The sequence below is a fragment of the Opisthorchis viverrini genome (assembly GCF_000715545.1).
Source record: "Opisthorchis viverrini unplaced genomic scaffold opera_v5_65, whole genome shotgun sequence".
NCBI lineage: Eukaryota > Metazoa > Platyhelminthes > Trematoda > Opisthorchiida > Opisthorchiidae > Opisthorchis > Opisthorchis viverrini.
The window spans coordinates 1481070-1501247 of NW_008751721.1; the positions used below are offsets into that span (position 1 = coordinate 1481070).

The 20178-nt window shown below is 45.6% G+C and overlaps 1 protein-coding gene across 1 annotated transcript in view; it reads left to right on the plus strand.

Moving 5' to 3' along the window:
• Positions 1-3351: 3351 nt before the first annotated feature.
• Positions 3352-20178, plus strand: part of T265_04138 (hypothetical protein) — a gene marked incomplete at both ends in the record, with an annotated part of 82337 nt that continues 65510 nt past the window's right edge. Inside the window, 5 exons of the mRNA XM_009168796.1 lie at positions 3352-3631; positions 13848-14036; positions 15237-15484; positions 17107-17380; positions 17825-18134. Coding sequence (XP_009167060.1) covers positions 3445-3631; positions 13848-14036; positions 15237-15484; positions 17107-17380; positions 17825-18134 — 1208 coding nt within the window. The remainder of the gene's footprint in view (positions 3632-13847; positions 14037-15236; positions 15485-17106; positions 17381-17824; positions 18135-20178) is intronic.

Below are 20178 nucleotides of genomic sequence, written 5' to 3' on the forward strand. Positions count from 1 at the left end.
CTGTGCACAAGGTCTGAAAAAAATTTATTATTTGTTTGTATGTCATGAGGTTAAAGTACCACCCTAATGCACTCCTCTTAGCACCGCATGTAATGATGTTAATCTTTCGGACTTCATACTAAGATCAGTCCTGATTGGATCCGATAATACGGGCCCATCCACCGGTAGCTGCAGCAGAAATGTTGTTGAAGCCCTTGTCCCGAAGTTGCCTCAGCCTTGAAAACAAGCTTCCCGATATGCAGCAGTTGGCTCTTCTTGATCGCCCCCCACAGCCGCACTTATAGAGACGCGACTCATTCTACACCTGACTGACCGTTACATGATTTACCGGGCTGACTGAAAATGATGAGGGCAGGTTGAGACTCGTCACTATTTACACCGGCTGTCCCCTTGGACACGTTCTCGCACCATTATGTGATGCTCCGTGGGTTCACACTTTGGTTGACTCTTTCCAACTTTTCACCATCCAACACTGCCACTTAGATACACACGGAGACGACCTGTCTTTCATATAGACACTTGAGCAAATTTCCCAAGGCCTCTTGGTGGTGTCTAACATCGTTTGACTTGGTGAACATTTTACATCGGCGTTCAGAAAATCGCCCAACGGAGTATTTGGACTCAGCTTATCAACGAACCTGCTGGATCCCGGACAGGCCAAATACTATCCCTGCTGGAGTTGGTTATCTATCGACGACTCACGGCTCGTTGACAAATGATAAATGAGGCTACTTTGGGTCATATCGCCCACTGTGTGCTGACTTCTGCCGTCCGCAAGTGGGCCGGAAAACCAGAAATCCAAACGCTGAAGCGAAAAATCTGCCGGGCAAATTTCTCAGGAATGTACATATATTTTAAATAGCTTGAGTTGTAACCGGCTTTGTTGACGGAGCACACACAGGTGCATCGTCCAGACAGTTCACGAGGCTGGTGAGTGCCCTTGTCAAAGAAGCCGATGCTCAGTCATGGTACCAAAAACGGTCCAAACCCCTTCGGAGTTAGTCTGAACTATTCTTGAAAAGTTAACAGCACCAAACTCTGAAGACCAACCGGCGCCGAATATGCTTAAAAGGCTACGTTACCAAGTCTTGCCCACAAAAACAAGTAGGTGAGCACATGAGACACCAATGGCAGCCTCCGCTTTGAGGGGAAGAAGCGGAGTACCCATGACATCCAAATGGTGGTTTCTGAATCTCACAGAGGCACTATGAAGGCATATTTTCTGCCCCAAAAGACTTCATTACATCCAAACTTGGCAAGGCAGAAATATGAGCAACGCTAAGCCAACTGATCCCTACGAGGGGAGATGTTCGTGTGCTATCGCAGCAGTTAGACCCTTTCGGCGCGTAGGTGCCAGGCTAAGTTCTTTCAAGAATCCTGACGAGAAAAATACAGCCCAGCGAAACATCTCTACCCGACGATTTGCCATTTGCTCGATGATGAAGTAAGTGGTTGTGAATGTTTATTGCCGGGCAACTACAGACCAACTGGCTTCATCAGGTTGTCCGCATTCTGGAGCGGGGAATTTTAAATGTCCCCACTAACAACAACCAGGTACCTGAGGCGCAACGCAAATTTCTCACAAATCCTTTTTGCATGGCCAACATACCCGCATTCATTGACAGTTCAACACAAGCCAAAGATGATCCACTAGTACCAGATGCCATATTTGTCGACTTTGCACACATTTCATGTTACCCAATGAGCCAAACTTCGAGAATATGAGATCCAAGGAGGAATTGCGCGCTGGATTAAGTATTATTTTCCAGTAGGGTATTCCGGGAGGAAAAGAGACTAGCCTCCATTTCTTCGCACCGGTTCCCATTGGAATTCACCAAGGCTCCGTCTCAGGACCTGACCTCTTTCTACCTGGATGCCACCAGGAAGCGCCTATACGTCCACGTCCAGCTTTTGTGGATGACCCGAAATCTTGGCCGGTGCTATCCTAATGAACATCAGAGCGGCAAAAGCGTGATAATCGCACTGATATTTTCTTTCGAAGGAAGAAAAGTGCATTTATAGGTCGTTCGATGAGGACACAGAAAACGCCTTTGTTTTGCATGGCTAGAGTGGATCAGAAGAAGTTATGAAGCCACATACCAAAAGAGCTTAAAGCGTATCAATCTTACTCTACCAAGGTCAGCCTGCTCAAAAGGTACTGGTTGTTCTTCGTGTGATTCAGAGGACCCTCCTCAGTATTCCTTAAAACAGCCTCCAGATGCTGGATGGGGCCCACATCAGACCAGTTTCTGAACATAAGTGTCAAACTGTCTACTCAGGATGCAACAACTGGACCCCCAAACCGTCCAACTATTTGATGGCCCCTGTAGTGTCTGGCTACCAAATAAGTTAGTTTACCAGGAGCGTGTGGCAAAGAAATAAAAATAATTACGCTAGTTTGGGTATACAAAAATAAAGAGATCAGATGGAACAGACTCACTAACAATTGTTCTCTTTAAAATAGTTCGTCGTTGGCCCAGGTCAGCGAATAAACAATAATCCAATTATGTTGGTCCAGAGGTCTTCTTCTGAACAGTTCCCACATATAATAGATTCCGAAGATGTCTGAAATGTTTTGGTACCAGAGTTAGTACATGAGACTCGCGAATGACCGCTGCAAGCGCGAGCGAAATCAGAAGAGAGAGTCGAAGCACGTGACCACGCTTGTATTCTGTGAAATTGTGCAAGTGCGCATTTTGTAGTTTTTCGTGTTCAAACAAAAAACGATTATGCGATTGATGAAATACGTAGTGTTATAATGGAAGTAAAATAAAGGTACAAAACGCCACACCCCAAACCCGTTGACCATTAAACGCCTCCGGGGATTTTTGAAATCTTTTCCTTAGACTATTGTCATCTAGGTTGTGCCCAATTGCTTATTTGTGCATGGGAAAGGTTTGGCCGACAGTTTTTCACTTTTTACCCAAATAATGCGTGGAGGGGCACGGCTGGATTTGGGCGGCTATTTTAATAAACAGCAGTTCTCCCCACGTCGGGTAGTTGGTGCTTAGAACGGGGTTGTTTGGGGGATGGCTCACCCCGCTTCTAAGGCGTGAATGCATTTTCACGCAAGACCTTGCGCAGGCTTTCTTCCTGTCCAGCACTGAGAGGTGATAGGATGCTGCTGCACCCTTCTTTCCCCTTGTGCATTTCAGGTGAACGGAAGCTTCTGAACGACAAGAATAAAGTTGAAGGTCTCGATCCTTGTATCTCAATCCTTGAATCTGTGAATCTATGTATCCATGACACTGTTCTGTATCAGGTGCGCCTTTTGGCGCTTGACCAATCAGCGGTCAAGATTCTATTGAGTTCTCCGCTGGGACTCTTGAGTGTTCGGGTTTTGTTGCAGGTCCCCGCTGACGGACAACATCTGGTGCATTTACTGCCCATGCTTCTGTGATTTAAATCGCGGAAACTGAATTTACTGCTCTAAAAGCCGCAAAAATGGAAGTAATATGCCACGACTTGGCTTCCGGGAGGGATTCGAGCTTGTCACAAGTCTTGGCTGCGTGGAACACTCGGTATGAAGAGCAGTATGCAGTTTTGCGCTCTCTTTTCCCTTTTATTGGGGACGCGAATGTTTCCGAAAATGCTCAACCGAAAACAAACCTGCATGACCTCACACTTTCAGGTAGGTTGACGAAACCTGCTCTTTGCTAGTTGGTTTGTATGATGTTATCAACTCGCTTGCACGGGACAATCGGCGAAATATACCAAAATTTTGGCAAAATCTTGGCTTCGGAAAAGAGGCTACTTGCGGTGAGACAACTTAAAACCCTATTGGTTCCCATATTAAAATTTGAAATGAACGAGCCGTCATCAGTGCGACCGAAGGTTGCAGAAAAGTTCAGCGGAACGGATTCTAGGGAATTGCCTGGTCGCGCGCAATCACTCAAGTCTGTCGGATCAAGCAATATATGGGTAAACACGAGCCATTCGGTGGCCTTACACGTGTCCAAAAAGGTGCTCGAACAGACTGAAACACAGTAGTGCGTCTCACCTGTCCTAGCACGGTTAAGGACTTCCCATATAATGGGACGCCCATCTCCAGCACTTCAGACACAAACAGGATTTCGACCAGGCAAAGAGTGCATTACCTAAAAGGCGTGGGCAGTGCCACCTATACCACGAAGTAGCAGTCGTGGAAATTACCAAACTTCACAGCGTGAACAGAATCGATGGTGTGGAACTGACGAGCGTATGGAAAGCAGTCTTAGATAAACCGAGTTGACACGTGACTATGTTTCTATCAGTGCACGTAGAATCATTAGAATAAAAGGGGATGGGGTGGAAATCCAAACCCGACCAAAGTTCACAGAATCCCTCCTCACACAACCATCGTAGTACTAGTTCATCCACACAGACGAACGGAAAGTGCAAACAACGTTGAAGGAGGATCATCACGTGAACCGAACCGAAATCCATGTAGGTTTCCTCATCGCCGTAATACTTAGCCACTCACCCTAACACACAATCCGTCGGCCGACACTTAACAGAGATTTAGCTGATTGTTTCTCCTGCCTTAAATCTCAGCGAATTTCGCGACTTGGCCTGACGAGCCTTTGGCCCAAAAGTGAAGTGTTGCCCGGTAATACGTCTACCGATTGTTACCGAACTGTTCCGAAAGCGATGACTACTCAATCGGTTCCAAGAGTTTTCTTCACCCAATAGGGCCAAAGACACCTTTCAAGTCAAGATCATTGTTGGTTTCTGTTCCAGGATCTGTCGAAGAATAGGTAATTGATCAAAGAGCCCAACTCGGTTCTCCGCCTTGTGCAGTAATGCATGGTAAGAATCTACTCCGGCCTGTGTTCAGATGAATTCTTTGATTAGCCCACGCATGGAGCTCGAGGTGGCTCAATGGTCTAGGAATCTCGATTGCCACTATCCATGTTTACGTAACCTAGCAATATCTCAGCTCTCGTACTGCATTCAGATGGCCCGACAGCCAGGAACGAAGTGTGTTACAGCCGAATGTTTTCTGTCTTCACGGACCTGTCTGTGTTCAGTTAACCTTTGAAAGGAAGACCAAATGCCACGAGGCTACTGTCGCCATGGCTCATACAATGTTCGTATGCCCTTTTTGAACAGAGGGCTGATCGTTGATTTCTTTTTCTTTCTCCACTCTGTGTAACACCAATGAGCTCTATCAGTTGGGATAACCAGAGGTTCCCCTCCTTTGAAAACGACTGTTTACACGTCTGATCCATGTCTTTCCTCACGTATTGAGAGACATCTCGTGCTTTGTCTCCCCTGATGAGCCCGCGTGCTGGGCCTTTAGGAGCTGTGTTAAAGAAGGACAACTGGGGGTGTTTAGTCCATCTTTTCAGTTGGCGATATTGCAAATGAAGTGCTGAACCCCCTTTTGCCTCTCGTTTCACTGCTAGTTGTTTCCCATTGACCAGTCGATAGAATACGACAGTATAGGACAGGGCTGTTTCGGCTGGCAGAGGCCTTCTCCATTTCTCTCGGTTTCATGGTCCACCAGAGCTCCCGATCTTGGACTGTTCATTATTTGTTTTTCGCGGGATTTGCAGACACCCTTGTGTCCGTTGCCTATGGGTATAAGTTTCTTAGAACCATTCATTACCAAGATCTCGATGCTACCCAGTAATCATTTGGTCGTGCCTGAGGAGTCGACCAGCATCGGACACCCCTAGACTAGCTCTCATGTATTTCCACGCTTCATCCACGTGCTCGTTACCAGTACTGTGTCTGTTAGTTGCACGGAGTATTTAAGCCAGCTCAGATCGATGCTACTGAACTGTGTTAGCTCTCCGACTAAGATCGGTCGACATCGTTTAGCTGTAGCACCCTTTCGGTGCCCAACTGCCATGCCACCTGAAGGGAGCACGAAGGCTGGGATATCGCCAGGTTGCCCAAGCCCAGACAGCGGAAGTCTAGAGGCAGAGACAGCTCAGGTTCGAACCGGAGCTTCCAGTCAGTAGATTTGCTGTCCAAACACTGAGTCATGAGTTGACATACTTCTTGATCAATGGTGATGATCTGAATGAAAGCGAAGTTTCAGGTATACTTGCATCACAGCGTGATCGGAAACACGTTTTATGTCTCAGAAGGAGCGACTGACTTGAATTGTGGCACTTCAGCTGTGGCTGAGAGCCATGTGATGCAGTTGGGTCCCTGATTTCTCTGGTTGGTGACCGTCATGTGGTGCGAGCGTATGCGTTGAACATCCATGCTGACCAGCCGTCATGTATGCGTATGCGTTGAACATCCATGCTGACCAGAAACAGTTGATGGTCAGTGCACAGCTGGAGGACCTGCTTTTCATCGACCACCCAGGTGTGATTTCAAGTGGTCGATTTGGCCATTCATATCATCTGCAAAGATGACAAGTCAGTGATTCTTGTTTGACGAATCACCCGGATAACTCTCGATGGGAAGGATCCTCGGAGTTAGAACTGCAGTCCTTTTGGACAAAGGTTAACACTAAAAAAGCCACGTTTTTTTCGTGTAGTTTGGTATTGCGCTTGATTGAGCTGGATAACCAGACTGCACAAGGATTGGAACCCATTGCAGCAAAACGCCTTCAGCCCGGGCTGAGATCACCTCCTCGCCGTATGTTCCACGTTTCACCGACTATGAATCAGCACACATACTGAGAGTAAACCGTGAAGCAGTTGAGCTCGTCGTGGTCGCTTCAAGAGTCATGACTATGTTTGAGCCCTGTGTGCCTGTTTCAGAATCAACATACATCAGCGCTGAGGAAGAAGCATGGTCTGTTTGCAAAATTAGCATAGGGTATGGACCAAGCTCCCGTATAGAAAGGATCCCGTTGATCTGGCCAAGCGTTATTTTGTGTATTGTTAATGGGCGACGGGTTGTATAAGGCACGTAAGCCAGTTAATTAACCATCAAACGACCCACCGACGTTTGCTTGTGTGGTAGAGAGTGGTTAGGAAGAGACATTAGTTTACACAGACCTTTGCTGGCAAATGTTATTTCCTGGTTGCCCAGGCCGAAAAAGAGGGCTTAGTTAGACTTTTGATTGGAAAGTCTGACCTACAAGACAGCAGAGTATGTAGGGTTGTGTTCGGGGACTCTTCCCCCAGCCTCTGAATTCAAAGTATGATTAGTGAGGCAGCGGGTGGTAAGGTTTTCTTTTGCGACTTCGCCCGGACCCGATGACTCAATATTCTCGCCCGCTGAACTCTAGGGAGCTGGCCCAATCTGAGGGCACAGGAAATAAGGCAGAGATATCTCATTTCTGATACTGCCACACACAGCAGATGCGTCTGGAGCTGAATTGACCTCAAGCTTTGTTTGTTTTTCGAACCTGTTAGGCAAATTGTTGGCGGCTAGCCTTTGGGCGATCAGGATGTGCGGCCTTTAGGGTCGACTTTTTCTAACTGGACCGGTTGTCAAGCTAAAGGGTTAGTACGAAAATTTAGTTTGTGCGGTGGCATCAGGCGCATACGTCTATGCCTTATTACCCCCGCATTCAAGCTGAACAGTCCTCTGCCGCAGATCTGTTACTGACTCCACCCTCTCCAAGCAAGCCTAACTTCCGAGATGGCTCAAGTGGTTAGAGCGCGAATTCACTGACCAGAAGGTCCGTGGTTTGAACCCGACCTCTTCCTCTTGACTTCTCTGTCTAGGATTGGGCAACCTGACAGTATCCCAGCCCTCGTACTTCCTTCGAGTGGCATGGTAGCTAGACACGGAAGGGTGCTAAAGCTGAACGATTAATTTAATTTAATTTATTTAACTTCCGTTTACTTGCTGGTTAGACTTTTGAATGAGAGGCTTATTACCATCGTCATCCCCGTCATTGTCGACATCACAGCATCAAGATTCAGTACTGACGTTTCGCTGCCGTGCAATCGTGGTTTGATTGAAATCCTTATCGTTGGAAAATAGAGGATTTGAAATGGACCTAGTGCTGGTATGCTACAATCATTTTGAGACATACAACTCCAGACACTCGTTCAGACAATCTGAATTGAAACTGGCAAGAACGCTACTGACACATACTAGCAGCCACATTATTCAATGTCCTTAGCCATGCCTAGAAAGACCACGTGAACCCCATCCTGAAAGACGAGTTGCACCGACAGTTCGCAAACTTTTCCAAATTAGTTTTTGTAGACAATATTTTGGCGTGCATAATACTACAGCAAACCACCGCGAATTTTGATGCTGGACACGTTCTTCGATTGAACTCTGTTGCACAGCCGATCACCTGTCGCAGCCCTTCCGTGTCCAAACCCTGCTCAGGAGAGCGGAGACACACTGCAGGGGAGAACGGAGACACACTGCAGCACCACAGAATTACGGAAGAAGAAAGAAAACTATCTGTTCAGTGTTCCAGAACAATGGATATCCAAGGAATTTTATCAAGAGAAGCTTCAAAAAAACATCTCAGCAACAACAACAACGAGAACAACCGACCAGACGGGTAGTTCTACCTTACATCCAGAATATATCTGAACTCACAACCAGATTGTTGGCCCAAAAAGGAATCGTTGTGGCCCACAAACCGAATGCGACTTTGAGGAAACTTATCTCCAGATCGAACGACAACCAAGACAGAACCAAGATGAACAATATGGTATACCAAATCAACTGCAACAACTGTAGTGAATTCTACGTTGGAAAAACTGTGAGGAAATTATGGGAATCTCGGCGTTCAGTTCTCCAAGCGAGAACGTCGTCGACCCGAAATATGTAGACGAAATAGTGCTCATTTTTCGTAGAAGAGCAGGAAGCGTAAGCACTACTCGAACGGCTGACCGAAGTCATCCACCCCTTCGGCATGTGCTTCGCGCCCACAGAGTGCAAGGTCAGGCACTAAGAATCTGAGGAGTCGTACTGAAAGATGTGGAACGCGCACGTATCTCGGAAGTTGCGTTATTTGTTACGGAGGTATAACATGAATCCGACGCACAGATGTCTAGTACCAATTTGCACCAATTTGCTCCACTTGTGGCGTCAAAATGGCATATCGTGTCAGACTAAAGCACGGGTTTCGTTGTATGGCTGCGTGACTTGGCAAGTGCGGGTGGAGGATCCGAGACTTCTTCAGGTGACTTCAGGAGACTTCTTCCACGGGTGTATCATAAGTATTGCTGCAATCAGCTGGAACCAGCGAATTCCCAGTGAGTTGATCAGGAGACGTGTTTTAGCTGAAGCAGACGGTACTTCCCTTCATGAAATGCATCCGGGATTGCATGCAGAGCTGCCGCTTGTCGAGACGAGAGTTGTTCACCTTTCCCGATTCGGATTAGTCGACAGAATATGACAGCAGAATGGAATGAAGTTATGAGGAGTTTGGGGGTTGTTGGTGCTGTTTGCCTTTCAGGATGAGATCCTTGTAACCTTTCTGTGCTTGACTGTAGACACTGAACGATGTGGTGGTGTCATGACTATGTAGAGCATACTTTCCGTATATCATTAAGTGGCAATTTCCACTCTGTTTTTGACGATTTAACCGTACGTTACGCCCTTCTATCCTGTATTAATTCTAATCTCGCCCTGGAACCACTCGACTCTCGCAACAGATGGCTAACAGGTGTCAGTACAGCTGAGTTTTGGAGGTATTTTGTTTTAGGCTACCTCTACGCCCCATCCCTTGTTCGTTTCTTTTTTCTATCTCAAGGCTTTATCCACATAAAGTGGCACGTTTGTACGGCAGTGAATTACCAGCGTCCTCTGATGTTGCGGCTAATCGTGATGAAGTTAATGGTGATATCGGTTTTCTAATTTTTAGCCCATCAGTTCAGTTAGTGACCAATGTGACCACCAATGAGTCCAAGGATTTGGGATTTTGATGGGTGTAAAATGCTTAAACCCGAGTGGTTTGAGTATTTCCTGGGTTTGTGTATTTCTTGTGATAACTGGAGCAAAATTAAAGCGTCATTATTTGCCTAAAATATACAGCTCAATTTTAACTTATCCCTTTAAACTCCTTAATAGACTCGTGCATTGAATTGTTTTCTTCCTTATGCAGCGAAAATTTACACGATAAATTCATTTTAGTTTTTCCAAAAGTGATGAATTAGGCGAAATTGTGCTGCACTAAAATTATTGTACTCAAACCTACATAGTTGGTGGAGAGCAGTAGAGGTACAGTGAGCTTAAATTCACCATAGAAATGTCCGCTTGTCTCGTTTCAGCTGAATCTTTAACTTACAAACCAGTAAAGCTTGGAGGCCAAGGCAGGATCTTCTACAAAATGATGTTTTTGCTTTCTGTACCACCACGGATACGAATTATTGTTGTAACAGCGTCCCCTTAAATCGTTCACAGCCTTAGATTAGCGCGAAAGTATAACCTTCATAAACAATATTTCGGCTATAACACCTTTTCGGTGCCTAGCTGCTATGTCACCCGAAGAAAGCACGGGGACTGGGATACTGCCAGGATGTCCAAGTCCAGACAAGAGCAGATGAGGCTCAGGGTTTGGTTCGAACCACGGACTTTCCGGTCAGTAAGTCCGAATCATACCGTTACTTCGTCGCAGATTGTTTAAGGGCGCATAACGTAATTCATTTCAGATGATCCTCGCACCCTTTTTAATGCATGCTCCAGATTCCCGATTACCACACTGGCTTTCGATCCAGTAGCTCTCCCTAACCCCATCCTGACACAGAAAACTCGGTATACCTCCCACTGTCTATGAGAGGAATATTTATGCCTAACACTATTGGTTTTTCGCCACACAGCGAGGTTTAGTTCGTTTTGTGAAGTACGCCATGCTGCGTGTATTCCACATGCAGGGTTGACCCATGACTTCGAAATTTCCGGGTCTGGTCTGCCATCCAGAAGCAGTGTTCGACTTCAAGTTCATCTTCTGGTTGTTAAGGACAGAACGTGTGGTCCTTGTCAACCCTGTCACGTAAACCCACAGGCCCAACGTTATCATTCACTGTCATAACCAGAGCTACACATTCTTGTTTTGAGCTGTCTTGTTTGTCCGCCCTAGATGAATTACTCACGATTCATAGTTTGCACTGGTTGGGATATGTACTGCGCATGCGAGAGGACCGTCTGCCTCGCAGAGCTATTTTCGCCCAGCCTTGTGCTGAGTGGACAGGTGGACAGTGTATAACCTGGCAACCAAGTATGAAAACACTAACCAGTATTCTGAATCGGGTCGGCAACTACCGTCTTCCCGGATGGGGACCCCGGGATGGGACTCAATAATGTTTAATGATGCTGGATGAAATGGCCTAATCGCACAATCAGTGACACTCTTGCATCAATGCTATCGCCTTTAATGCATAGCTCTATCATCATCATCAACGACAGCATGACATCAGTGCTCAACACCAATGCTTCACTGCCGTACAGCCATGACTTATTTGAAAGCCTTATTGTAAAGAAAAGAATAAAGGTGGATGGGGGAGGGACTTAGTGCTAGCTTAACACAATCATTCCGAGGTGCCTACACCTCCAGAAATTCACTCAGGCAATCTGGACAGAAACTGACAACAAGAACGCCACTGACATCGGGTGCCAGCCATATCTTGTAGTGTCTCCAACCAGGCACAGCGAGGATCACGCGGTCCCCATCCTGGAAGAAGAAATCATGCCATCGACCGGGTCGCCTTAATCCCCGAATGCAGCAGGATGGGGAAACGAAATCAGACAGTAACTTGGTTCTGACACCATAGCCTGTTTTAGTGGCGCGCTCGCCCAGTCGTATAATAGCACTTCGTACTTTGAGGGTGAGAGACGCAATTCGAAACGCATGGTAACATCACTTAGGTTATTTGGTGTGTTTCTTATCTGAATGGAAACTGAAAGAAGTAGCGCAACATTGGCCAAATATTCAATGAATTTAAGGGCTTCCCAGGAAAGAAGGTCCAAAATTAGGGTGAAAGACAACAAAAGTTTCTCACTTAATTAATCCACTATTAGGTTATGGAGAAAAGGTGACAAACAGTAAGCCTGAAGGGCACCACTTTTGGTCATGTTGGGAGAGTATTCCCAGCAGACCTTAACGCGCCCGCAGGTATATAGTATGATGGTTGGAGGACTGTGAAGAAAATGCGTGGCACACCATTGAAAGATAGACATCCCCACAAAGCAGCGCGACCGAGCCGGACATTACGTTCAGACATGAGAACAACAATTATTGTTTTTCTGTGTGACGATGCTCCAGCAGTTGTCGTGAGGTAGAGATATGGTAAATGCAGCCACGACCCGAACGGAACTCTGCTTGGTTTTCACGGCTCTCCTCACAAAGGTGCTGGTATTCCTGCGTGGGATCATATCTGTGGGCAACTTGGAAGCGATCATGATCAAACGGGCACTCTGATAATTGGCTGATATTCAGATATAACATCTATTTTGAAGACAGGAACGACATCAAATATCTGCTATTCCTTTGGCACTTCCTGTCTTACAAATGGTGTGCACAGGTGATTTCGAGCTGAGTAATTCTCCGTCCTTAGACAAAGCGGAGAAAGACAGTAAAAACCTTATCCCTTCATCTTCTGTTACGACCGAGCCAATAAAGTCCCATTGTGACCTTTGACCTTTATCTTGGAGTTTGGTCAACACAACCCCTACCAGGCCGGAATCCCGCTTGCTGCTCTCGAGTCAGCATCTCACGAGCCACCGTAAGGCGACGAAGCACATAGCATAGCTCTAAGCCATGGGTGTATGCCCCACACTCTCCCGTTTCCTGGTGATCGAAACTGTAGCAGCTGGAACCAATGTGCTTATGATACACAGTTGTAACTGATAAGTTTATTGATTGATTACTTAATAGTGAAAGAAACTGGCCGCCGAAACCACTGCATGGGTTTTAGGCGATCTATGGCTGACGATGAACGCAAAAAATCTATGTTTTCACCTGGCTTTTATCCAAAGATATTTTGTCGACGGAAACAAGCCATGGAAATCGAATGAATGACAAGTTCTTACTTGGTTCTTGCTTCAGCATGGTCCCGATGATCGATCTTAGCGTCTCATGATACGAAATTTCGCTGCAAGTCGAGTTTCTGGCAACTCTGTCTTGACACGGAGGCGCTTTCTGTTTTACATCAGGCAAGAAAGTTAAATTTAGACCTTTTGGCTCTACAGACAATGGACTCGATATGAAAAAAACGTTCTGATAACTGCTGGGAAATGGCCGTGCAAGTAAAAATTCAGCACAGCCACCACCTTAGGTTCATCTGACGTTCACTAGAAGACCAGTCTTTTGATAATGGTGTGAGTCAAAGCACATCGATGTGGATAAAATAAATGCACTCATAGGTGACGGTAGCATTGCAATGTAGCTTATTTCAAACTCGACGGATAATCGATCTGTTGTTGATGGGCACCACGGGTCTTTCAGGAGTTCGTTTGGCGTCTCACTTGCTATCATTATCACTACTATCGTTGTGGCTATTTTTGCAGTTATCTTTATAATTAAGGTTGTTTCAGCAACCTCATTGTGTTCACACTACAGATGAAACATGATCGGAATTATTTTTCTTTCAAAATGTCGTCAAAACAACTAATGTGACAGACCAGTTGTTTGCAAGTGAACCTGTCCAACTGGTTTCATTTTGAATCTATTCTTCCCGATTCAGTCGTCATTATTCTGTGAAATATGTAGCACAAGGTTGCAGCTAAAACACGCGCATAATTACCGGAAATATGTCAGCACTAAGCTACCTAGCACAGTACATCCTCCACGTGTTCGATTAACTGTGTTGCTTTCGGCGCAGCTGTTTCAGTCCATCAGTGCAATTAAAGCTACCGACCTTGAGTTCGATCAATATCTGACTGACTGATTGTCACGTGACGTTTTAAATCCATTCACCTGATATGCACAACACGGTAGCATTTCACCTGCATCATCTCTCCTTCGTTTCTCTTCTCACGTTTAGAATTACGTGAACAGTTTGACGAGGTTCTTCAACTGCGTGCAACTCTCATGGTTGAAGTGGATGCATTGCAACAGATCCGAGCCGAGCTGGAGGATAGTCAGTGTGTATCAGAAGTGCACATCCAGCTGGAACGTGCAACCGAGGAAAACAAACGGCTACAAGCAGCGATACGCGCGGCGCATGAGCAGAGTAAGTGAATTTTTCATGTGTTTTTGCTCCCATTAATGACACGACGGAAAAGAGTTGCACTTGGTTTGTGGCAAACCGTTTCCTGCGACATATTTTCGTCAATGGACCTGAACAACACCCTCCATTCTCGAGAAAATTCAGTTTTCTATTTAAGGAAAAGTGACTTTTTGTTCAGTAAATGAGACTGGCCTGAAACAATCGAAGGCCTTCACGGCTGATACACTACTTTGCTCTGGTGAAAAACTGCTATGCCTTATCCTTCACTCAGTACATCTGACTGGTAAAATAATTGGACAGCTAGTTAAAGTCCCCCAAAAGTGCCCAAAATCCATCGATGGCTGAAAGCTTGTCAAGCTGTCTAACCTGCTCTGCTTCTGTCTCGGAGATGCGTGATGATACTGGCGTATCCTGGGACATATTGTTTACGAGGGTCGTTTCTTGGGTAACGAAAAACTGTGCCACACACGTCCTTCAGGACAGTAGGGTTTAGGCTCTAAGTGAGTATTTGTGGGCAGTTTCACGGCGTACGGTAAACTTTCTCGCTTTGTATAGACAGATCTGACGGATGTGTATTGCTTTAACGTACTAGTGACTGAAACACAAATGTGGCGTGGTGACTGCTCTCAGTGGTCGTCAGCCTTTGTCATCCAGGTCACTACTCACGGATGGGTTTTGTGTCATCTAGCTGAAGTCTAATGAGAACCACAAGATGCCAGTTTATTGCGATATGTACTAAGAGCTCTTTTTTCGGAACTCGTGTGGATTGTTGTCCTAATCTCACCCGTCTTGGAAGTGTTACAAATGATGTTATGCGTTGATCCCGGGGCTGATCAGGTGTCCAGTCGACCGATGGTTGGTCCTCGAAATAGCCTTGGGCTTTGTTGAGGGTCTGTGTTTGTTTTGAAAATGACATTGTTGTGCTATGTCGACATTTTTCTCCACGTTTAAAACAACTCTTCAAAAAGCCTCTTTGATGTATATCATGTAACAGAATGAAGTTCTTGTTTGAAATTTGGTACTAGTGGGTTCCCGTTGCTTTCCAAGAGTCAGTTGCTCATTATTTCAAAAGTATATGTGATTCCGTGTAGAAGCCCTCACCCTGATCTTTGTGGCAGCAGTTAAGACCTTATGATCCGGGTGATCATCTTCGCAAATATAGGCTTGTTTTTCTACCTTCCATCCCTTGTGTTTAAAATTTAGTATCGGATTTGTTCTTCAACAAGCGTGTCATGGAAGCCGAAATGGTGGCGCTTCGCGGCGATCGAGACCGACAGTTAGCGGAAGCTAACGAGCGCGTTCGAATGGCGGAAAAGGCCGTGGTTGCAATGACCTCACGCATTCGTGGTCCGAAGCCCGAGGAGACTGCTGCAGGAGACAAGTCATCATCAGCTTCAGCCGGGTCAGCTAAGCCTTTCGTACCCTTCAAACCAGTCGTTCAACGGCTTAGTGTAAGTTGTACGAAGTGCGTTGCTTGATAGATCAGTCAGTGGTCGGAAGACTTTAGTAGGTAAATTCTTTTGGGATAGTGTGTTGAGTTACTGCTGCAATCGTCTCGCAAACCAAGCGGCTCACTAATAATGCCCAGGATCACTGCACTGATCGCATCACAGTTCCTTGATCGCAGGTCAATCTCATGAACAGATTAAGTCATTCCTTGCGCAATTGAAGATCACTATATATGGGTTTTCCTTTTTCTGCAGTCCAACTAGGACTTATCAGTTCCGCTGATCATTCGATCAACCTACCATATTTCTCATCTCTTATTTGACCGCTGTGACAGAAGGACCAAATACGCGAAGCTGCACTTCACTTTCGCTTGGTGATCAAATGATATGAAATCAGAATGAAATGGAGAACTCAAGTCGACTGCGTTCCCATCCTCCTCTCTGTGAAGCTCTGGTTTCGTGGCACAAGTCAGACTTCAGTACACTGCTAACCACGCTTCAGTGTACTGATTGGAAATCCACCAGAGAAAAACATACTCTCCGTTACTCCATTTTATCGGAATAGGCACTACACCATTGTGCTGGGTGGATAAATTCATTGTTTCTTAGCAGAACACACAGCTCATAAGGTTTCTGTCCTTCTTCGGGCTCAGGTCAGGCAGGCGCAGTTCGCGAGCATACATAAACTTGATGTCTTGAACGCAAAATTGATTAGATGTATGCATTAGCAGGTCACATTGGTACCTTGAATATGTTACCAACTGGAACATAAGTAGGATTTTGTATTGCTCATGCAGTTGCGGGATATCATAAATGGGGAATCCATTTGAGTTGTTCTTTAACAACAAAACGTTTTCAAAATGAGTGCATTTCATCAACTGGATACTTCATTTTAGTTTATTGTACAGCAAGCTCTTCTCATTTTACATTAGTTTTCTAGGTGTGGATAATCCACTTATTCGTGATTTCAATGTTTTGCACGGGACTAGGTGCCGTATTGTGGGTTCATATCGCTCTGTCGAATTCCACGGGATGACTCACTAGCCAACAAGCGAGTGTATGCTCCAGTAGTTCATGAGTGATTGACCGCAAGCGTATTATTTGGTGGGCGAGTTCCACCTGCCGCTCCATAAGGGTGTGCCAATTCCGGAGGATAATGCGCAAAGTTTCTGAGCAGTACTTGAAAAGAAAAAACCGTTCATATGTAGCACCCTTTCGGTACCCATCTGCCATGCCAACGGAAGGGTGCATGACGAATGAGGTACTCCCAGGTCCTCCAAGTCTAGACAGGAGCAGTCCAGTTGCTGAGGTTGGGTTCGACCCACGGAACTTCCGGTGCGTAATCTGGAGCCTCAGTCGGTGAGCTTTCTCGAGCTACTCGAATACACCTACGTATTGTGTTCAAACTAATGACTTTTACAACGAACGGTACATGACAGATAGCACCCAAATCTTTTTCTACACATGCACTGAAAGCACCCAAATCTTTTTCTACACATGCACTGCTCTGTTCCTTCACCGGACCAACAGGGCGTTTCCGACTGTAACTGCACCGGTTTGAAACTTCTCAAAGTTGAATTACTAGTAGGTCTGTGGTCCCCCTATTTTTTCCATCTTTTCAATAGAATGCGGAGCGAACCAAAAGTTACGCGACTTTGACTGGAATGTCCTTTGATGAGTTTGATTCTTTGGACGAGGACGATGGTGAAAACGACGACGCTGGCCAACCACTCGATGACACGCCTCCCGGACCCAGTTGTCCCTCGGTCCAGCATTCCGAGACGATACCTGTTTCAGTGGACAGCCCATCCAAGAAAAGCCCCGATGATGCTTTTTCAGATGATACACATGCTACTCCGGAGGTTGATACAAAAACCTTTGTATTAGATGAGCAGCCAGGTGAGCATACAACGCATACTTGTGCATTGTACCTAGTTGTTTCCTTAGGCAGTTGATACATCGTCTGGGCTTTCGTTTGAATCATTGATCTGTTGTGAAGCACTTGAGCCATGACCGATGTACGGTGCGATAGGTCAGTAAGTCCAACAGATCCATAAGTCAGATTTCTTTTCATCTCGCCGCCATCTATTAACTCCACACACCTTTGCTTCACGCTTTAAATGTGCGTGCTTATGAGATATTACTCTGTTCTATGGATTGTAGTTCACATGAGAAGCCTACTAATACTTAGGTCGCTTCTTTATGCATTCGCCTCTTTATCTACGGTTTGGGGCTATGGAGTACCCAACTATCATCCAGATGGGGCCGATCTGTTATGCTGTTTAGTGTCACCAAATCAGCACCTTTCACTAGTTGATCATCTTTCTTTGTTTTGCTCTCCAGCAGATGTTCCTCCTTCGCCGACTTTGTCGAGTACACCAAGAAAATCCTTGGATGTTTCCGAAGCTGGCTCTAACCGATACATCGAGACTCCTTTGCTCACGGAACCCACGTCCGACTGGGCCACTACCATAGTTAAGTGCCGTGACGAAGCCTCAGCATTAGCAGAAACAGTGCCGAAGGCGGACTATTTGAAGTTACTGGATGATTTGGAAGAAGTTCGTCTCGAACTGGACTCAGTGCGACGGGAATTCGCGGCGAAGTTCGAGGCAGCAGCACTCCAACAGCGTAGTGTGGTGGACGGATACTCGACGTAAGTATGGGTGCACTCGTGTTTCATTCACACACACTTCATCTTGATGTGACAACCTAGTGAACACCTCGACAGATATTCTTGTAGTGTCATCGATGTGTCATGTCCCCTTTGTCTTAGTACTATGGTACAACTTTATTTCCTGAGATTATCAATTCTGTTATTTGTACCCTCGATGTGTCCATGGAATTGAGGAGCTGGTAAACGAATGTGTTCGGATTACCCTAACGACAGAATACTATTCCAAGAGTGCGACTATGCTTTTCTTTATTAGACAGTACTAACTGAAGTATCATCATTGTGGCATGTCGTTCATACTGCCCGCCGTTCATATCAAGACACGTGATCTTCAAGTGTGGTGAAGTAGGGTTTTGGCTTATTCTGTTGAATATTACTGGACGGCTTCTCCCGCCATAACAGACCCTTTTCGTTGTGACATTGGCCCTATCAAATCATGTTAGTGCCGAACTAGGTGATACCTGAACAGTTGGAATGGAACGGTTTCTCATCACCACATATCACTCTCGTCCATTCGGGTGTCCTTGAGATGTCATCTTCCAAACACTTGACACCATGCCGTTTATGAATCTTTGCTCATACTAGAGGAATCCGACTAAACACGCCTGATAGCCAACTTTGTATCGACGAACCTATTCAGCTTTAAGGGGCTCGTTGTTCGTTTGGATGCGACCCTCAGTTGCTCCCTAGCATGTTGAATTTCAGTGAAAAAAAACAGTGTTACTAAACGCTTTTGGCCATCTCAAGTGAACAGGCTTGGAACAATCAGAATTAATCTAGAGTTATTTCGGCTTCCTTTTCTTTTCGACATTGAACCTTCACATGGAACTTCGGGTTCCCTTAGAGCAATGTCCGCACAGACTGACTGGGGAGTTGCTCGACAACGTTTTCAGTCGGAGAAGTGAACACTATGTCGACTGTCGTAACATACCTTTTATCGATAAGCTTCGAATTTTGCCGATAAAACACTGCTGTTGGTCTTTCAGTTCTCTCAGGGAAAGTGCTTCTCCTGCTGTTGCCACCAGAATGGCGGAACCAATGAACAAATGGAATCAGTTTGGAGAGGGCGGTGCTGTAGAAGTGCGCACTGTTGAGGGATTCCAAAGGGCCTGTATAGTGATGCGAGATTTTGGATAACTTAGTCGGTTTCTGGTGTAGACGTCGACTTTTTGGATATAGTTCCACAGCTGAGCGACTGAAGTGTGAATCGTCATGTTTTGTTGTAACTTTGGTGCAGACTGGCCTGTCAAAAGCGGAAGCAAAAAATACCTCTGTAGAAAGACGTTATTCGTATGTAGCAACGCTCAGATTCATTTGCAAAAAACGCATCTTTGAAATTGCTGCTATTTCTCCTCAGTTTCTCTTTTGAACTATTTTGTCTTCATAAAGACAGATGGCCCTGTCAATTTATTGGATTTTACGGCCAATCGATTACTCGGTGTGCATACTTCAAAGTTTAATTTGGACGCCGGAACATTTCTAAATATACCCCTCAAACGTGATTCATCTAAACGCGACGCCTTTACTGTCAGTGATAAACGACTCCAGCTACGCGGCATGTCCCTTTGTACACGCCCCAACACTGTCTTTGTGTCTTCGACCACACCTGTCTTTTCTTACAGATCGATTAACTTATATCAAATGAGTTTTCAGGGAAGTACAATGCAGTAAATTTCGGTGTGAGAACCTGGTTTTCTTGGCTTGTGTTTTTATAGACTGCATAAATATTGTTACGTTTTCTCAGCACTGTTCAAGGAATTCTTACACCATAAGACCGATCAGCAGGGAGGAAAAATTCAGATCGAGGGACTGGATAATCAAACGTCTGAGAGCAAAGTGGTGTGAATCAGCCATAAAGAGCTAGCAGAAAGGCGTCAAAGAGATCACGAAAAGTTTGGGTGTTGGTTGTTTTGTACGCCTTCCAGGATGGGGTCCCCGTGACCCCGTCTGTGCTTGGCTGGAGACGTTGCAAGAAATGGCGGCTAATCGATGTCAGTAGCGTTCGTGCTGTCAGTTTCTTTCCAGA